Consider the following 21,459-nt stretch of genomic DNA (forward strand, 5'->3'; position numbering starts at 1 on the left):
GTGAGCAGATGGCATCATACTAAAAACAGGTTTCCTATTCTCTAGTTTTCAGTTTCAGCCTCTCTTTGTGTGTATGTGTCTTATTGTGCATGTATATTATATGTTTGTTATAAATGATAAAATATTTCTGTACTACAACCAATGACTGAGCTGTACTCATAGTGTCTACCCCAGCTTTACACAGAGCATCTAAATGCCCATGCATTGTTATTTATCAAGATGATTATGCATAACATAGAGCATATATTTTTCAAATTTCAAAACATATTAGAAAAACTTTAATTTAATTAATCTCATCATTGGTCTGATAGCTTCTGTATACTTTAGCCTCAGCGTCTTCACATGTACTTCAGCTTTGCATGGCTAACGGTTTTAATTAGCTTATTATATGTATAATTATAAAACTTTGGTGTTCTCTTACTCACTGTTGGTCTCCATGCTCTCACACAGTTCGGTCTTCACCTCTCCGTTGGGTCTGTCTCCTCCCTTCTGGGTCAGTTTCCCCGACATGGTGGCAGCTGTCACAATTGCCTGCGTGATGCATTCGCGTTTAGAAATCCAATATTTGCATGGTATAAGTTATGGTATTCCATCCATCAGCAGGAAGAAATGTTCACTTTGCATCAGCTGTAATTAAACCCCAGCTTCAGTATGGCTCACTGTAACAGTAAAATGAGGCTGATACCACCCATCCATCCATCCATTTTCTGTACCGCTTATCCGTCAGGGTCACGGGGGAGCTGGAGTCTATCCCTGGTACACCCTGGACTGGTCGCCAGAGCCAACACTCAAAGACAAACAACCACACACTCTCACACTCACACCTAGGGGCAATTTAGAGTAGCCAATTAACCTAATGTGCATGTTTTTGGTATTGTGGGAGGAAGCCGGAGAAAACCCACGCAGGCACAGGGAGAACATGCAAACTCCACATAGAAGGGCCCAGACCGGGATTCGAACCTGAAACCCTCTTGCTATGAGGCGACAGTGCTAACCACTGGACCACCATGCCGGCCTAACTTATGGTATCGTTAAATACTATTTTCTTCATTTCACCAGCACTAGTCATATTTAACCACCAGTCAAAACATCATATCATAGCAATTAACATATGGAGGTCCAGCTCACCTTGAAGCTGCGTTTTCGTTTGGGTACGTTCTGCTCGGGGTGGAAGAGGATGATGTAGACTTTAGGCATGTAGAGCATCCCCAGAGACACAGAGGCAGACAGGCTGAGAGAGATGGTCAGGGTGGTAGTTTGGATATACATCTACGAGGACAGAGACACACAGAGAGACAGAGAGAGAGAGACAGAGTCATTTATCACATTTCAACTTGTCAGAGATAGTCTTTGTAATCATCCCACTACAGAATATGTCTGATGAGGGAAAGAGCAGGTGGACAGATGGGACAAGGGGGAAGACAGGAAGTAAAAGATGGTCTAACAAGAGCAAAATTAGTAGAAAATGAGTGCACTGACAGCTACAGAGACACACAGGCACGTAGATCAAATGGTATATGAAATAATGGCACCAATAAAGTTGCCTAATTGGCCATGTGCTGCACAGCTTGTCTCTTTGTCAAAGAATGTTAAAGCTGTTATGTGAAATGTTAAAGCATTTTTTTGGCCAGCTGAAACGCCTGATGGGTGTGGTTTACTGCAAGTTGATAGTGACAGACATGACTAAATGACTAAATGCTAAATTGACTTTTCAAGACATTTTTTTCTGAGAGTTTAAATAAAGTTTGCCCTTACAGAAACAGAAAACTCTATAGATAGAAGACAGAGATATAACTGGTGGTGAACTACCCTCCAAAAATGAGTGCGTTTTTTCTGTTTTTTCAGTTGAGAATGAAGTGAATGACTGCAGTAACAGTGTCAAACAGGTAGACAGACACCGTCCCTGTATAGCGGACTACATGACAGGCACTCATGAAAGAGTAGAGACGGTGGACTGAAGGACAGACATGATGACACGTGCTACAGGCAGACAGTCAAAATTGTTATGTACATCCTAGTAAATTAGACTATTAGACCACTTCGATTCTGCCAAGTAAGTTGGAGGACAGTTAAAATGAAATAGGAAGACAGTCAGGCAGACACACAGACATACACTGCAGTGGACTGAGCACTGAGCACAGTCCTCAGGTCCTTAGTGGGTTTCAGAGAGTAGTTTGGAGGAGGACGGGCCTGACACAGCTGACAAGCTCTCAAGACATGGGGCTCATCAGGCTAGTGCTGTCTGCAGTATATCAAGAGAGACAGAGGAAGGAGGGGTGAGATGGATGGGAAAGAATAGTAAAAATGGAAAGACAAAGTCCAGAAAGGAAAGTAATGGTGAGGCTTGGAGAGAGAGAAGAGAAGAAACATGAAACAAAAACAATGTTCTGGCATGGGGGCGAGAAAAAGAGAGGCAAGATATGACTCGAAGAGACACTGATGAAGTGAGAGGGAGAGTGAGAAAACAGAAATACAACAGTGGCCAAGTACATTGACAAAAAGTGCAGAGACATACTGATTGGGACAGTGCTGCTAACTGCAGGCTGACAAGGAGGCAGCAGAACAGAGACAAGAGAGAAGTGAAGGCACACTTCTCTGCAGTGGCTGCAATCCCCAGACTGCCAGTTTCTGACAATCAAACTAGTGCTGAAGTTTTACTTTAGCTAAGGTTTGATGCACCACTGTTCATTCACAACACTTCATTTTCATTGATGAACTACAACAGTTTCTGTGCAGTCTCATGGTGCATTCATGACACATTAACACTCAGAACCAACTTCCCTTAAATTACACTGTTCAACAGAGAGCTACCCGACAACGTACAGAAAACACACACATATATGCTTGCAAGTATACATACACACACACACATTAAAATGTAACTATGGACACATCAGCTGCTAGCATTCCAGGTTCACTTGCTGCATTCTCCAAATACAGCAAGTGACACATAAAAAGTATGTCCACAGAAACAAATCTTTTAGAAAAGTTAACTTTTTTTATTTCTCAGCAAAACCTGAGCAGACTTCTTGAATCTGACCTCACAAAGAGATCATTTTAAATTTAAAAATTCAAATAAAACATCGATAAATGAAAATACCTGATAACCAGCTGATAACCTATGGATCAAAAGGGGTGCCCTTTTCGCTCCATAGGTTATCAGCTGACTAGGTGATGGTGGGCACACAAGCATATTCCCAGGACCAATAAAAACATTAGATGCGTAACCCCAACCCTTCCCATGCTCTTATCTGAACCTAATTCTAATGCACACTTTCATGTTTATTATTGCCTTTAATTGAAACTGCACTTTCTTTTAGACCAGGCGCTTATCTTTTCAAACTTCATTATATAAAGCACTTTAAATTGCTCCTGTGCGAAACATCTGCCACATAAATAAAGTTGCCTTGCCTAAACCCAAATCTAAACCCTCAAACAAGCTTTTGAAGAAGCCAAAATGCTTTCTTTTTAAAAAAGTCTTAAAGTTGGTCCTCGCAAATGCAGAGGGAGAAGAACACACACACCTGCCTGAAGGTGTAAGTTGATAACATTGACAGTAGCCAAAGGGAAAGAGGAGTGTACAGCCAATAAACTGGAGGCAAATCCACGCACACACCCAGTCACACACACACACACACACACACACAAACCGCCCCCCCCCAAAAAAATACACTAAACTAAACTAATATAAGTATGTAGGTCTGTCACATTTACATACATGCAGTATGCACACAGTGTGCATAAGCTTTACAAAGAAATTACTCACACAGTCACACTTTAAGTTTGTTTTCCTGCAGACTGTGTAGGTCGGGGTTAAAGAGCTCTGCCTGCAGCTCCGCTACAGGCTCTGAAAGCAGTTTAAACTCCAATCCCATCGGCTGACTTTCACCTCAGCTCACCTCGACCAAGATCACACACATAACAAAGCGCTAACACAAAACTGAATTTTGCAGCTGTTTGAAACAAATCACCAATTAAGCAAGAGGAAAAAAAGATCACGAGAGAGCAGCAAGAGAGAATCTGTGGGTTCTCTCGTACTCTGCCATATTGTTTCTTTCTCATATTCCCTGCCAACAAATTGCACTCAATTGAATTGCAGTGATACGGCGATCAGTGAGTGGCTGTATCAGAGAGGAACAGATGGAGTGTTTTCAGTAGGAGAGACAGACGGGAATGAAACTGAGATGGAGAAAAAAAATTGAAAGAGATTTGATGAAGAAAAGAGTGAAAATGGAATAAGTTAAGGAAAAAAAAGGCTCAATAACATAGGAAACGACAGGAAAGAAGAGATTCCCTTAAGGAGTGAATTCGCTCTTATCAAAACAGCAGTGAGTCTGCTGATAGCTGCTTCCATTACATCTAGCCTTTGGTCCAAAGTCGTGGCTTCCAGCTGTTATTTACACAAAGACACACATACACGCACACTCTAAAGACTGAAACTATCTTCCTCCAACCCGCTGTCTACGGCTGATAATGGCGAAAAATACGTGCATCGGGAAGAACGCCCTATTATCCCAAAAGTCACACTCAAAAGGAAGACGATTAGCTACGGATGACTGCATACAACGTGTTCCCTTAAGGTTTAAAACATTTACAGACGGGGACTCTCTGGTCCATGATAGGGAGAGATGCAGAAAGAGGAGCAGAGGGGTAGGATGATGGCTGGTGTGCTTTTAATACCTGGTGAGAGAAAAGGGAAGAGAGGAAGAAGAGTGAAAAAAAAAACAGAAAGAGGAGGAAAACGTACACGGCATTCTGGGAGGAAACAAGAAAGCGACTCTTTAGCTAAATCATTGGTCAGTAAGTAACATTCCCCAAATTGACGTCACAGTTCTGTGCTGATTATTGTGATGTTTTTATTGTCCTCTCAAGGATACTCATTTCTTTTTCCTAACTTTCTTTTTTCTTTTTTTTGCAGGACAATATGAGTTTCATCTTATCTGGCAGTGGACATTGCCATTTAATGTAAGTCGCTTAATTGCTGTGTAAGAATGTAATTCCCCAGACACATGGCTGATCCCAAGAGACAGGCAGCTTGATAGTGAGGCCACCCAGCGGTGAGTGAAGTGCAGAGAGAACAGTCTCTCTTCGCGGCAGATAGCTGAGGCTTGACAGCTGATGTTGACGGCTGTCCTGCTTTGACATGGCTATACTATAGATACACCTCGTGAACGCTACAATTAGGCCTATCTTCTATTTCCACTCGAGACATGTTACACCCATAAGTTAAGACCTAGGACATATGTTGCATAAATGAAGAATGACATTGTCATGAAGGCTTACATCTCCTCTGCACATCCCTACTCTGTTGTAGGGGTCTGAACGCAGCTGAAGTAGTCTCAATGGATGCATGTGCACCAGTCAACAAGCGCATCCTCATACAAATATGAATCACATTATGCATGAATGATAAGGACAGAAACACACACACACACACAAATCCCAGCCTCTCATGCTTGATGACTCAAGACACGAAATATTCTAAGTCATTACACTGTTTCTCTGATTTATTGCATCTCCTTTCATATGTACCAGAGAGTATGAAAAAAGGGAATCAAAGAGTTCTGGCCAGCAACATAGACAACATAGCCAACAGTAGAGCAAAGGAGAAACAGAAAAGTTCAGAGAGAGAGAGAGAAGAGAGGGACACAGATGGTGTGAATGTGAAAGACATAATGAAGAAGAAGGAGGTAGAATAAACAAGAGGAAGTAAGAGAGAAAGCAGGTGAACAAGGAACACAAAAGGAAACATTTGAGAGAACAATCATGGTCTGACAGGAAGTGGAAGAAGATGCAGGAAAAGAGAAGAGATGAGAAAGTAGTGCAGTGACTGAACTGAGGAACAAGGTCCTGCAGCACTGATGAAATGGAAGGTTTTTCCCGCAGGGCACTTAACATGGAAGCTCACACATGTTCAAATTAACACAGCTTCACTGTGTTGTTACCCGGCAACCGGCTTGCTGTTGTTTGTTGCCAAGAAACTGAGCAGTTGGCTGTTGTCGTTGTTGGCACTGCCGTGCACAGCCTTTGATAAAAGTATTTAAAAGCGTAACCGAATGAAGAGGCATTTAATTGTTGACAGAAGTGCTGATATATCACAGAAAACCTTCCCGCAAACTTTAAAACCGAGAACATCTGCCCCCTCACTTGGACCCCGTTGCATCAAATAGATGAGCATAAAGTGAACTCATGTTCAACTCTCTGCTGTCGCTGATTCACTGAGATCTCCCAGCAGACGTCACTCCTATTTCCTTTTGTCTCCCACGTCTCGTTTAAGATAAATGACTGCTGGCGAGTTTGTCAGTGAACGGCCGGAGCGTAAAAGAGGTTGGAAATAAGAAAAATACAAGGATGAGAAAGCACTGTGAATGACTTTCTTTCCCTCACTCCATCCTTTCCTTCACGCCCCCTCATCTCTGTCCACACTCTGCATCACACTCCCCATTACCATGTATGTCTCCCTAAAATATATTCCAATATCTCCCTCTACATCTGCCTCTCAGTCTTTGCAAACTCTTTCTGATTTTATCTTTTCGCCTCACTATCTTCCTTTCTCTGTTGGTCTACTATCTCCCTGTGGTTTTTTTTTCCACCTCTCCATATCAGCTTTGCTCATTTAACATGCTACCTTCTGTGCACTGATAATGAGTTTAGGTGTCCTTGATTGGTTCCTGTCCTAACAGAACCATTTTACGAGCGAGGTGACTTTACAGACTGCCTGAGGGTCTTGAACTAACTTCATACTGCCATTTAGCTTTGTGTTAAAACCTTTTGTGTGTGTGTGTGTGTGTGTGTGTGCGTCCCTGTGTGTCTGGCACCTCCTGTTTCTGTCCACTCACACCGTGGGATCACTCATCTTTTTAATCACCTGAGCCATGGGAGGTTGAGGAGATTTTATTTTTATTTATTTATTTAGAAAATGGGAGAATGTTTTACCACTTCTGAATATGAAGAATGATCATCACTCTTTTATAGATTAAATTAAATCTGGACAGGAAAGGAAAGGACAGGAATTAAATACTACATTTTTGGTTAGCTCACTGTTCACTTTCAATGTACTATATGAACAAAAGTATTGGGATGGGCTGTCTTTCACATATTGGGCTCAGCTCCTTACTTCTAGTGAAGGGAAATCTTAATGATTCAGCATACCAAGACATTTTGGACAATGCTGTGCTTCCAACTTAGTGGCAACAGTTTGTTGAAGACCCTTTTCTATTCCAGCATGACTGTGTCCCAGTGCACAAAGCAAAGCTCCACAAAGACATGGTTGGATGAGTTTGGTGTGGAAGAACTTGACTGACTCACAAAGAGCCCTGACTTCAACCCAATCCAACACCTTTGGGATGAACTGGAACGGAGACTGTGAGCCAGGACTTTTGGTCTGACATCAGTGTCCGACATCACAAGTGCTCTACTGCATGAATGAGCAAAAGTTCCCACAGAAGCACTCCAAAATATTGTGGAAAGCCTTACAAATGACAAATTAAATGACAATTTACAGAAGTATCATTAATATTATTAATTAGGGCGTTTTAATCCTTTGAAATACAGAAGCGCCAACCTGTCAGAGTTTTGTCATCCATTAAAACCAACCTTAAAAACCGAGTAGGCCAATTTCTTTTGTCAAATTTTCATTATGAAATATATTCTCCGCCATAAGCCAAGTTGCTTTGCACTGAATCTGGCTGCTTTAAATAGATGTATGCCCAAACACATTAACAACTGGTAGCAAAGAAAAATGAGCACAGTTTGTGTATCCAAAAACAACTTCAAAACCATCATTTAATGGTTACGCTGGAATGTAACCACTCGATAAAAACCACACCAATTTCAGCTCTGTGCAGCAGTGAGTCAGGACTGGGCAGTTTTAGGAGAAAAAAGAAGAAGGTGGAAGAGAAGGAAAACAAATAAGAAATAGAGGTGGTGTCATAGCAGGACTATGTGGACCAAAATTAACATTTAACCTTGACTTCATGTCTCTAATTCACATATCACACTGCCTGAGCAGATGTTCATTCTGTGTCACCATGTGATACTTAGCTCTGGACCATAATTATTTAAAACTTTTTAAATTAAAAAAAATCTTTAAAATCCTGAGTCTCTTATCCAGTGTTCTCATTCCGGTTCTAGGAACATCCTGCTCTGCATGGGGGTCTTTATCAGGTTTCTGCGGAGCTTGATGACAAGCTGATTGTTTGAATCATAAGGATCAGAAGAGGTAAACTTCTGAAACAACTGGACCACAATGCCACTTGCAGAAGCTTGGCATGCGATGGGACCTATGTGCAAAGTTTGGTTAGGCTTGGATTGTTAAAATCAAACCACCAATAGAGGCAGTTGAGTACACTATGATTCAGAATAAAAATGACCAAAAGGTGAGAGGAGTAGCTGCTTTTTAGAAATGCCTGAAAGTCTGAAGATGCATTTTATTCAGAGCTGATTAAATCTTCGAGTTATACTTTTTCACATGCCCATCACACACATTTTTCCCGGAATAGGAGTGGAAAAAAAAACAAAAAAAAAAAAGAAGAAGAAAGCCCTGACACAGGATTTTCAAGCAGAATGTTTTAACTTTGTGTCAGTGCAGCTTAATTGGGCCCAAGTGTCGTCACTTCTTGTCCACAAGTGTCTCATTACCTTCTACAAAACAGCACTTAGAGACACATTTTCCACCATCCAATCCATACTGGAATAAGGTCCGTGTGTTTGTCATAAAAGAACGCACAGGGCATTTGTTGTTACATCTGTGTTTGCTCTGCCACAGCTTGTTAGTGTGGCTCTTATTGACTTGTGGATCTGTGTGAGGTGAGGCCAGTATTTTCAAGTCAAATGAATTTTGAATTGTTGAAAAAGGTTTCATGGTAAAGCATACTGTGAGGGTGGACCTGTTGTGAATAACTCTCTCTTTCTCTCTCTCCAAACTGACATGACTGTGGCCCCGCTGTGCACAGCTTCAGCCAATTAAAATACCCAGCAAGGACCTACATGGCGCATCATCAGTCAACAGACTGCTGTCCAAGTTGTAGGTGGGATAAAATGTGTCACACCTTGAGCATGTAAAACGGGATTAACCGTATGTCTGCTCTTCTGTTACGGATGTTAAATAGGAAGTTCATGCAGCTGATGTTACACAATCTGGACAGAGACTGGGCTGCATATGATGCAAAAAAAAAACAACTTTTCCCACAGTAGCACTGAGTTGCATTACACAGTTGCAACCCTCTTTTGTGTTTCTAACGAAATTAAAGCAGGAAAAAAATAATCTGCTGATAGCTGATAACATCATGGCCTTTATTGGGTGATTTTATTTAAGGTAACACAAGAGGTTCCTTTAGCTAGCTTTTTAGCTTTGTAAAGAACAGTCCTCTAGCTCCTGTAATTTAACAGTGTTTTGAATTAGAAGAAAATGCCACCAGTCCCCGTTCGCCTTACAAAGTCTGCAATTTATTGTTTCCTTGATAGCGTCCTTAGTGACAAGTATAGTTAAGTATGTAGTTAAGCACAATCTGCAATAAAGCTCAGACAGACTCCAATACAAGAAGTCTTGGTTAGTTAGTGCCTCTTTGGCAGTCTTCTCAGTGTAACAGTTTTACTCTGTGAGTGGTACTGACACCCATCTGTTTACAGTATTTACAGACACACACAAACACACTCATGCAAGTGCTGCTCTGACAGACACGCACATACGGTTAGTATACACATAAGAAAGAACAAAATTTATTACAAACTTGAATGTGCACGGCACTTCTAGCGCACCTTTTCATTTGTAAACAAACCAGTGTAATCACATCCAAACTGCTAATATTTTCCAGTGGCTTAACACTTAAATACCCCAGAGACAAGTCAGTTGGAAGCACGAACCGGAATAAGAACATCATGGCACTGGCCCACAGCTCACGGGTAACTGGACTATTTATTCCTGATTCAGACCCGAATGCATCCTGATATATTTGAGCCTGACAGAGCTCCAAAATTCCCAAGCCAAGTATTTCCCTACCACTGCCAGGTTACTGCATCTGAAAAGCAACGGCTTGAAAGGCAACAAACTTTGAATTTCTCTTGGGGTCGACAGGTTCAGCATTACAACACTAATTAAAACAGGTCATCTAAAGTGGCTTCATGAATCAATTTTCCAATATTTTTCATTTTGCCTAAATTATCATCTTCATGGATGATTAATGCAACATCATTTTTTAAATATTGTGCATTTGCTTCGCATGCTTCACAACTTGTTTTGTTAATAGACCCAAAAACAATCAGATTTAAAAAACTGTATGTATAGACTGCCAACACAACTGGTTAATGAGCTGCAGCACCTGTGTTGAAGCCTGTTATTATCTGCTAATGGCTTTTTGCTTTGCCATGCAGTCTGTCTCTCTACAGGCTGACAAGTGCACAGATGAAGACATGTCGGCAGTGGAGGTGGAAAATAAACAGAATATAAAACAGGACATGTGATCTTTATTATTTGGTGTAGAGATCTAAGATCTAAGACTGAAGGAAATGACTGCTGCACCAAGCCCTCAAAGACAGTTTTGTGCAGAAGTTTGGATTTATACTGTTCTTTGCCCATCTCTATTGCTCCCTTGAGAAGAGTATGTGTGTGTGTGTTTAAGTGTACTTCAATGTATGTGTTCGTGACCGCATGCAGCGTGTGTATGCGTGCACGGTCTGCAAGTGTGTGTGCGACTGCGAGCGTCTCTGTGTGAGGTCCCCCCCTTTGGGCATCGCCCCCCCAATCCTTCAACATCTCACTGTTTGATGTCAGGATCTGACACTTGCTGTCTGTCTCTCCCCATTTTCAGCCAAACGACCAAATCCCACCAGAACTCTGCAAAAGATTGCAAAAGCCCCCCTTCCACCACCACACAGCCTTGTAGAAGGTGGTCACCCGAACGAAGGGTAAATTCAGAATAAAGATGGCATGACGCCATGGCATGAGGAGAGAAAGCCTGGTGTTCTGTTGATCATTGTTCGCTGCATCTGTAGGCGTTACAGGTTTAAAGGTGGTGATTTCAGGATACTTGCTTGCTACCTGCTTTTTATTTTTATTTCAACTCAAACCAAGAGAGTTTGCATTTTGAAGATAGTTTTAAATTGAAGTCAAGACAATCCAACTTTATTCAGCCCAATATCGCAAAACACAATTTCTCTTGAGGGGCTTTAAAATCTATAACAGCCTACAACAGCCAAGGACAATCTTTAGAAAAACTTAAACGGGGAGGGAGAAAACTGTAAGAAACCTCAGGAAGGGTTCAGGATTTTCAGCATAATTCCTTACTGACAGTCCAACACCAATTCCTGATGTTATTCACTTATCAGGCAACATTTGTTTATTCTACCATTAGTGAGTTGAGACTTTGGTTTAATTAAATGCCCTCTGAGTAAAGAAATGGCCATGGTCCAGCTATGTCGTGTTCTGTGTTTACCTCTCCCTCCCTGTTAGTTCTCTTTCTTACTTTGTCTTTCCAGCTGTGGCACTCCATTTCCCCTCCAGCTGTTAGTCACCCTGCACATATGCAACCCAACCATTACACCCCAGCTCTGCATTCCAGTTTTCGCCAGATAGTTTAGTTTGCCAGTGTGGCACTAAACGCCATGGCCAAATTCTACATTCGTGAATATATTTTCCTTGTGTTTGCCTAAACTAATCCCGTGTCTACCTGTGCCTCAGGTTCATCTTCCTCTGTGATCTCCGTCTGCCTGCAATGTGTTTAAGTATCTAGTGGTATAGATTTTCACTGACATAAGCTGCCGATGAATCACCCAGTGGCCAGTCAAAGCACAAATGGAAATAAATTGAGTCTTATGATAAGCCCTGCAAAGTGATTTTTCCAAGGCACTTGTGCAGTATTGTGCTTGGGACGGCTGTGTGACAGTCGGTTGTGATTTTCAATCTCTCACGACGTCACAGCTTTGACCATTCGTCCAACTCTCTAACGATTCAGACATTTCTCTTCTTGCTCTTGTCATTCTCTTTGCATCTTTCAGTAATTCAGTGTTACTCCTCCTCATCTTTGATCCACATAAATCATCTTCTCTCTCTCTTTAACATTAGGTAGTTCCTCTTCCTCCATCTTTAGCATTTTATGACAGATCCCACCCCTCTCTGACTCTCTGTCTCCGTGTAGTCACTGACGTCGCTCTCACTCTGCACTCCCACACTCTCTGATTCATTCCTTCTTTGCTGCACTTTTGCCTTGCATGCTCAGTCTTGCTGCCTCCTTTCTATTCCCCTCTAAGTCTCTTTCCTGCTTTCCTCCTCAATCTTTCTTTTACATCATTGTTCTTACCCTCTCTCTCAGCAGGTTGCTTTCATTCTTCCTCCCTGTCTCCCCCAACCTCTTCAGATTACTACAGATTGATTACCGGTGGTCACTCCCGCTAAGGATCTGGGCAATCACTGGTTTTCCACCGGGACCACAGTCATGACCATAAATCTGTCTGAGGACAGTGAGCCGTGACAATGTGCGTATAAATGGATTCGTGAGGCAGGTATATAGATTGTGTGTGTTCTTTATATACTCCTGAGGACCAAATGCAATCACAAGAGGAAAAAAATGAGGAAAGTTACTCAAAGTGAGACCATATTCCATTCTTCTCTTGTTAAAGGGGTTATGTTGAGGTTAAGACATTTGGGTCTGTCCCTGGTCTAAGGCAGTAGTGTGTGTGTGTGTGTGAGAGAGAGAGAGAGAGAGAGTGGGAGGGCGGCTATGTATGAGAGAGAGATGGTGAATGTGTCAGAAGGTAAATGGGAGGCCTTGAGAGGCTTATGTGTGTATGAATAGCACCTTTACTGACTGAACTAGTAGATTCATACTGTTCAGAACATGTAGCCCTGTTCTTCAACACTGCAGAATTCACCTTGTTCCCATGCTGGCTTTTACTCTTTACCTGCTAATGCAGACCAAAAGGTTCGTGTCAATGTGTGGGTAAAGGGAAAAATTCCCTCAAAAAGTTTAAATTTCAGCCAAAAATTTTCTTCCAGATGGATAAAAAAAAATATCTTATCAGGTCTTACATCCATATACAAATTTAACTGTATCAGACAAAAACAACAAAATCACTCAAACATGTGTCCACAAGCAAGAACAAACAATGTTAATGTCAAATGTCATATAAAAATGACATACAGTGAGCGGGTTGTGGTCCTCTGTCAGAGGTGGGAGACAACAGGCTGACCATTTTCAAGATATATGGAGAATGGGAGGGGTGACTCAAGGGGAGGAAGAAAGAGAGAAATATATAGATGGAGAGAGAGAGAGAGAGAGAGAGAGAGAGAGAGAGAGAGAGAGAGAGGAGGGCTGGAGGGGTCTTCTGTCCATAGTGTCAGGGAAGGAACGGTGGGACTGACACAGAGAAAGAGAGAGATAGCTGGAGAGAGGAGGTACCCTGTGGTTAGGGCTCTACACCAAGCAGAGAGATCGAGGCAGAGGCAAGCACGCATGCACATATACACAACATACACACACACACACACAACCTTTCCCATTTCTGCAGGGTGCGGCAGAAGCTGTTTGGAGCCAGCAGCCTCTGCATGGTAGCATGACCCATTTCAAAACAATACTTCCCTCATTGGTGATGGTTAAGCATCCCTCTCTCTCCCTCTTTCTCCATTTATTTCTCACACTCTTATTCAGTGTCTCGCTGCCTCCCTGCATGTGCCTTCCTTTCTCTCGCTGTAACTTTCTCTTTCAATTTTCATCTCTCCCTTCCTTTGCCCCCCCCCCCCCCTTTTTCTCTGCCCCCCTCCCCCCTTTTCTCTGCCCCCTGTGACTCAGAGCTGTGTTGTGTATTCAGAGGAAAGGAGTGTCAGGCACAGGACATAAGCCATGGGGAGGAGGGAGAGAGGGAAGCTGAGAACAGAGGAAGATGTGGAAGGGAATACACAAAAAGTACATGGGTGGAAAAGAGAAACGAGTGACAATGAGTGGGTTACGACAGGTATGAACACCATATATACACATTCTGAGAGAGTCTAAAGAGACAACATGACATCCTGTATGCCAGACTTCATTCAGCCCTGAAGCTGTGAGAAAATGTCAGATTTCTTTAGGTGGAAGGTTATGCATTGTGACCCTTGTTGTATGAGCACACACACACACACTGCTCCATCCACTGGGCTTTATGGACTTCACCTCTCCTTTCACATCAGCTCAGTCTACTACTGATCTCACTGTACCTACTCTACTGCCTCCCACAATGCAGGCTTTAACAGCATGTAAAATCTGATCCAGAGAGAGGCAAGCAGATGCCATTTCAAGCATTTAAAAGCTGATTATAGTATCCTAAACACACACTGGTCCCAGGAAAATTGCACATCTGACAAGAACGCAAAACTTTAATCCCAAAACATTTAACAGCTGAAGGTTCAGTCTTTGAGAGCTTTCAACCGTTCCACGGTGCACTGACCCCCGCACCCTCCCCTGAAATACAGTGCTTTTAAAGCTTACATTTGACCTCTAACTACACTGAAGAATGACTTGGCAGAACATAACAGCCATTTGATGACAGTTAATCTTAATGTGAGTCATGTCATCATCAAACCTCCAGCTAACTCCACTCTACCTTGGTCTCCTTCTCCCCCATCATGAAACCAAACCTATGCCCTTGGTAGAGCTCTCCTCATTAAAGCCCCATCAGCGAGTCACATCATTACCTGTTTATGCCTTTCACTCGTCTCTCCCTCCTCCTTCTCTTCGGCTCTCTCTGTTAGCCAGCCAGCTGCCACACACTCCAGAGGATATTCCAATTAGACACAACATACACAGACACACAAATGTGCACTGGTGGATATTCCAATTAAATGCAACACACCAGACAAACACACTCAAACGCAAATACACAAGAAGTCGCTGGTGGACATTCTAATTAGCTGAACAAACATGGCACGGACGCTGCTCAACCCAACCAGTAAGGAAGGTCGCTACAGCATGTCAATTAACACACACACACATGCATGCGCACACCTGTACACCTGCATAAATAAGCAGACTTCTGACTTCTGCAGCCACACATATGCCTGAACACACCCTAAAGGTGCCATGATAATGGGATTAAAGTCTCCATCTGAAGAGAGTGAATGTGCAATGTTCTCCCTATTAGGTTATAATTGTGTGAATGTGGCAAAATAAAAAAAAGATCATTGCTTTAAAGGAAAGAAAAGAATGAAACCCTGACTGAGTCACTTAAAACTTTCTGCATCAATAACCATCTCAAAACTCTCTCACTTCTTGAGTCTTCTCGAAAAGACTGAGAGCGAGCAAAAGGAAAAAATACTATGAAACATCCAGCAAGAGTATGATTTCCCTGATGTGTGATTAGACGGGATCACTTTGATGTCAGCTTTTTGCTATGCGACAGAGGTGCCTTGAAAGGAAAATGGGACGCAAAGAGAGGGAGAAACGAAAATTGCCTGACTGACACTCCAAAACAGGGCAGACTATGAGAGTTATGCAGAGGACGATGACACAGTTGGACAGAATATTGATATTTCAGACTGTGCAGTTGGACTCGCTTACGATCTCAAGGACACACTCTGTTTTGGTGCTGTACATCAATTTGATTAATTTCTTTGCTAAACAGCTTTGGATTCGTATCTCTACGGTCTGTGTGTATGTGTGTGTGTTTATGTGCATATTATGTTAAACCTGAAAGCTGAGAATGATGCAGCCCCATCTATCCATTCACCATCATGCCTTCATATCTGGTGACTGCTTATCTTTCTACTGTATGTGTGTATTTACAGTACACAAAGGCTCAGCACTGTGATGTACAACCTGTGACAGCTGCAATCACAGACCTGCCTTGAGTCTTATCGTTAAAAAACAGACCAGACGCACTATCGAGAAATAGAATCAAGCCATTGCTGCTTTAGCTCAAGTAAACACAGTGGTTTACTGTGATTGTGTGTGTGTGCGTTCTGTATTGTTATGAATCAGATTGTCTATTTTAGTGTATGTATGTTCATGCCCCCTAAACCATCTCTCTTTAAATTAATAGTAAGGACAACGCTTATAGGCTGTCACTCAATATGTCCATTTCTCACCTACCTGATTGTATCCCGGCCAAGGCAGCAGCTCCCAACCTTATTGTTTCGTTTACAACCTCTTAAAAATCGAGCAATAGCTACTTGTCACCCCTTACACCTCCTCATCATTAGGGCAGGGATTTTTCCTTCTTAGATCATTTAATCTGAAGGATTTTTAGAGGCTGAGAAGGTGAAAACATCCAGGTTTAAAAAAGGCATTTTTCCCCTGCTTATCCATTTAATTATTTTTTGATACCCAACATTTAGCTTAGGACTCCTTGGAGGACCCAAGATAAATGTTAGGGAGCCACTATGCTTGGGTTCAAGCATATCTATATGTGAACATTGTTGTGTAAAACAGAGTAGATAACTGTGTGTGAAAGCTAATAATGCTCAATACACATAGAGAAAATGCACTGTACATCCCTAATGAAGCTTCCCTTCATTAACCTGCCAACACATACACACACATACTTCCACCTTGTGCAAGTTACATCTCACTCACATTATACACCCATCAATAATTGACTAAAGGTAGGAGGAATAAGCTCTACAGTACAACCCTCTAAAAGCCTGGACCGTGGACCCAGTCAATCAGCCAGACAGAAAATCCTCTTGTACTCACAGGGGATTGTCAGGAGATTTTGGACTCAAAGCCATTAGCTACAATTGAAACACATATCTACCTCTCTGTGCCAAGAGATGCAGGTTTGATCTTCAGGGGGGACAGAGAAAGCAGACTTTCTGCCATAGCAATACATGCAAATTTATGACTGAAAAAGGTGATTCCGAAACTTAATAATGCAAAATGGTCCGAGAAGAGCTTAGTCATGTTCACAGAAAGCCCATAAACCACCCACTTGTCAGTGAATTGTTATCCTATAAAAGATATCTCACACAAATATACATCAGCATCACACAAGCACATAAACACACACGCACGCACGCACACACACATAGACATATGAAACACATAAATTCACCCTGTAGTCATCCTTTCTGTAGACAGTGATGATGGCTCATAGGAAAATTGTTTAAATCCCAGACAGGTCACATACAGGGTAATCCAACAGAAAGACACGCTGACAAGACACACACCACGGTCTTATCCTCTCTGGAGACGCAGAAAACCTTAAGATGATGAGGATGAAATGCGGACTTCTGCAATATACTCACATTCTCTGTAGGCTGTAGTTCACATAGAAAATGTTAAAAAAAAACAGCTGAGAAAGTATTCAGGTAAGGTAAATCACAGGCTTGACACAAAAAGAACATAAAACATTAACACACTTACCCTCTCTGCAGACTGTGACGTGCCAAAGAAGATGGGTATGAACGCCAGCCAGATGATGCAGGTGGTGTACATGGTAAATCCGATGGGCTTGGCCTCGTTGAAGGTTTCGGGTACGCCTCGTGTCTTGATGGCGTAAACTGTGCACGTCACCATCAGCAGGATGGAGTAACCCAGTGAGCAGATGAGGGACAGGTCAGAGATGTCACACTTGAGGACGCCGCGTGCCGCCATGGGATCCTGGGTCCGCTGTTCTCCGTAGTCCACAACCGTGTGCGGAGGGTCCACCGCGAACCAGACGAAGACCCCCAGCAGCTGGACGGAGATGAGTGAAAAGGTAATGACGAGCTGGGAGGCAGGAGAGATGAACCTGGGAAGGAGAGGATTATTGATAATGAGGAGTTGGTGAAGCAAGGGCTTTAGGGTGCCACATGCACTGTGGAGTTTTCTACTTTTTAGTCTTTGGCCAACAAGTCTTACACATCTTTAAAAAATGAAAAACTCTTGACTATCAAGCAGAAAACATAGCTTTTTTCACAGTATCCGAAAGGTTGGTACAAGCTCGCATCCTGCCACAAACCCGTTCAAGAGTTGGAGGGAGATCAAGCAAAAGTTAATGATGGAATTTCTAGGACAAGAAAGAGGGCTAGTGACAAACAGTTGTAGTAACCCACAGCAAACACAGAACTGAGGAAATGTGATGATCATCTGGATGCCAGGGAGACAGAAATGAGGGCAAATAATACCCCAAAAAACAAAAGCTAGACTTTTACTCAGACCCTTAGTGAAGAAACAGCCTGGCCCTTCAAGCTCCCAGGCTCAAAGGAAGCTTAGTGAGTGACAACCTAAGGGCGCATAAACGCACGCACACGCACACACACACACACACACACATGCACACACAGAGACAGGATCCTGAAAAGAGCCTCGAAGACCTCTCTGCAGAAAGTCATTGTATGTTAACTGTCTTGTCCTTCATCACATAGTGCTCTTACCTCAATTGTGCTGTAGTTTTTGTTCAATGTATCAAATGTAATTTGCTGTGTTTTCTTCTACATATATATTTCTTGAAAAACAGTAAGAGCAACGGTCACATACAAGTAAAAGACAGCTAAATTACTTGTCCAGTCTTTCCTGGAAAAGGACCAAGCAATTTGGAAACACTAATTATCTTAAAATAGCAGTAGAACAAGCATAACTCTTACAGATGGATGGTGCTGAAGGAAAAACAGGTGACCATCTGGGTAGCAGGGACATGAACCTGTGCACTATTAAATACTGAATTAACATTTTAGCCACTTAGTTGATGCTCTCTGTCCCTGAGTCACTCACACTGAGTGCAAACAGTACAATAGGTGAGTATGAGTTCATGACTCTCATAAATAATGGATGAAAAATAAATGATGAATAATGACTGCAAGCAGCTTATTAAGGGAGGAGAGGAGGTTAGGTCTTCATGTGAATACACAGTCACCGCGACCTTAAGTGCCACTGCATTCATCGAAATCTGTGTGTACTGAACGCAGAGGGGGTCAAAAAGGGAGTGTGTGTAATGACAGAAGGATGCAGTCTTCACCTGGGTGCCGTTACAGACTTCTTCCCTTGTTCAAAAATGCGGTGTATCCTGTTGGTCTTGGTGAGCAGCGCCGCATAACTGAAACACATCCCCAAGCCCAAGAAAATCCTTCTGAACGAGCACACTCCAACATCCGGCGTCGCTATCATCAGGAACGTGATGGCGTAGCACAGGAAGATTCCTGTCAGCAGCACGTAGCTCATCTCCCGGCCGGACGCTCGCACGATGGGCGTGTCGTTGTACCGAACGAAGGTGACGATGACGAAGGAAGTAGCGATGATCCCGAGCATGGAGATGAAGACCGGGACGATGGCCCAGGGTGAGTGCCACTCCAGCTTGATGATCGGGATGGGAACGCAGCCAGTGCGGTTGGCATCGGGTCGCATCTCGTACGGACACAGCTCACAGGTGAACTCTGATGCCTGCAGAGGGACGATTTTAATAATATATTTTAATAATTTTTAGTTTAAAATAAAGTGTTCCAAAATGTCAGTTAACAGAAAATACTTTCTCCCTGTCTCATTAAATTCATCAGGGAGAAGAAACCAGCCCAGTGTTTATTGGCAATGCATGGAGTGATGCTGAAGCTAATCTTTACCAAAAAAAGAGTTGTCAGTTTTCTCGATTAGTGCTTTGGGCCTCAGACTTTTTCAATAGGCATACAAATGATTAGTTATACTTTCACTAACTCAGCAGTCTTTTGACTTTTTGGAAAATGTCTTGGAGACAGATGGAGTCAACAGAAATAGAGACAGATATTGAAAAAGAAGCCAAATCAAGCAAAAATTGGCCACAGGCAAATCTGGGAGGAACAAGTGAAAGTTTATCAATCAGCCTTAGTACAATAAAATACATTTTTAAAGCCCAAACCCTTAAAACAAGTGTGGTAATAGCTCCCACTTTTATTCAAATGTACTGTAACAATAGTGAATGCGTTTTTACACATTTTTATACACTTGCTCTTTAGTTCAATTACTTCTCTTTGCTACGCTGCTGTACTATTTTCCATTCTGCTTAAATCCTAAATCTATAATAAACGTGTCAACAGATTATGGATTTTACAGCAAATGCACGTATCTGCAAAATGAGTATTGATTGTTCGCTTTGACAAGCATCGCCTGCTGCTCTTGTGGCTGATTTTTTCTTTTCCTTTTATTTCATCCTGAACGGGGAACTCTGTGCACATATACTTGCTTGTTTGTGGATTTTTCTAACTAATAAAAGGGATGATAGGCTGTCAAATTGTCCCCAACTGTGATATAATTAACATGGGGGATGATTGTTCGTAATGTGTGTTCAGACCCCTTTCCCTCACCTCAAATTATGTGCTTCCATTTGCTATAATAGCATCTATGGGGTTCCTCCTTGTATATAAAACGCCACACCAAAAGTGGCTCACTTTTTTGATTGCCTGAAATTAGCTGAAACAACACTGATCAGGACACATGGGAGCAGAACTCATGTGTAGAGTAAAAGTAAGCAGGCAATGCAGAGACCGTGTGAACGCATGAAGAGACTGACAGCTGCTTATTATGTCACAGAAGTTCTGTTTTTGCAAACAAACCTTGCAGCTGATTCATTTTTAAAGATGTCCAGCAAATCTGAATGTGCGTTTACTTGTTAAACAGAAACACTTGGTCACAGTTTGCACTTTAACCACAACACCTCTGGAGGTTTTCTCGGTTTTTAAGACACAACAATCAAGGTGAATTACAATAAGATGAATCCCTTTCCGTGGTGTGACTTTACACAAACAAGACAGACAGAAAATGGAGTGAAATTAGAGAATCTAGAGAATCACTTTGCCACTAGACTACGACTCGTTTGGTTTCCAGCGTTCATTTTGACGCCTGGAATGTGTGAACCCAGGCACTCATGGCATTATGTCCTTCACCAAAACACGAGATTAGATACGAGCTGCACACCATTATTTCATCTTGTCAGGTAAGCAATGGAGATGTGGCACAGGGCAGTGGAGACCCAAACTGTAATGGTGTATATCCAACTCCCCCAAGAGCAGGAACTGGTGACCTGCATTTGTCCAGAGATCTACCTGATAGTGGTATCCCTCACAGCGCTCACAGTGCCAGCAGCACGGCACACCTTTGACCACTTTCTTCCTTTCGCCCGTACGACATGGGATGCTGCATACAGAGGGCGGGAGAGACGGGTCATCTGTCTTCCAGCGCATGGCCTCAACCTAGCACAGAGGAGAGAATTGGGCAAATGTATGAAATCTGGTCCATACGGTTAACGTGGATTTTGTTTGTTTTTGTCTTAAGTGCAACAAACATGAAATCATTTGTGTTCTGGTGGCAAAAACAAAAATGATCCCACCTTCTTGCAGGATATTAAGCGACACGAAGACTAGCAGCCATCTGCTGAAGCTCATGTTATTTTGTGTTAACACTTCTTTAACACTGAGTTTTCTCTGTACCTGCAGAAAGTGTGTCTTCAGGGCAACTTGGAGAGCAATTAGCACATCAGATCCTCTGATCGTTTTCCTGAGCGCTGCTGGGCACAAATCTAACACCGGCTACTCTGGAAGCCAGCAATCAG

At 42.4% G+C, this 21,459-nt stretch overlaps 1 protein-coding gene across 5 annotated transcripts in view; it reads right to left on the reverse strand.

Moving 5' to 3' along the window:
• The window catches only part of grm8a (glutamate receptor, metabotropic 8a), a 252,609-nt gene that overhangs the window by 52,457 nt on the left and 178,693 nt on the right, over window positions 1-21,459 (reverse strand). For 3 of the 5 annotated variants that reach the window (XM_046379333.1, XM_046379337.1, XM_046379336.1), the window contains 5 exons: window positions 20,954-21,100; window positions 18,901-19,322; window positions 17,328-17,694; window positions 1,129-1,269; window positions 422-531 (listed from right to left, as the gene is read on the reverse strand). In XM_046379333.1, the coding sequence (XP_046235289.1) occupies window positions 422-531; window positions 1,129-1,269; window positions 17,328-17,694; window positions 18,901-19,322; window positions 20,954-21,100 (1,187 nt within the window). The remainder of the gene's footprint in view (window positions 1-421; window positions 532-1,128; window positions 1,270-17,327; window positions 17,695-18,900; window positions 19,323-20,953; window positions 21,101-21,459) is intronic. The other 2 variants (XM_046379335.1, XM_046379334.1) reach the window with 1 other exon arrangement.

This window comes from Scatophagus argus, chromosome 22, assembly GCF_020382885.2.
Source record: "Scatophagus argus isolate fScaArg1 chromosome 22, fScaArg1.pri, whole genome shotgun sequence".
Taxonomy (NCBI): domain Eukaryota; kingdom Metazoa; phylum Chordata; class Actinopteri; family Scatophagidae; genus Scatophagus; species Scatophagus argus.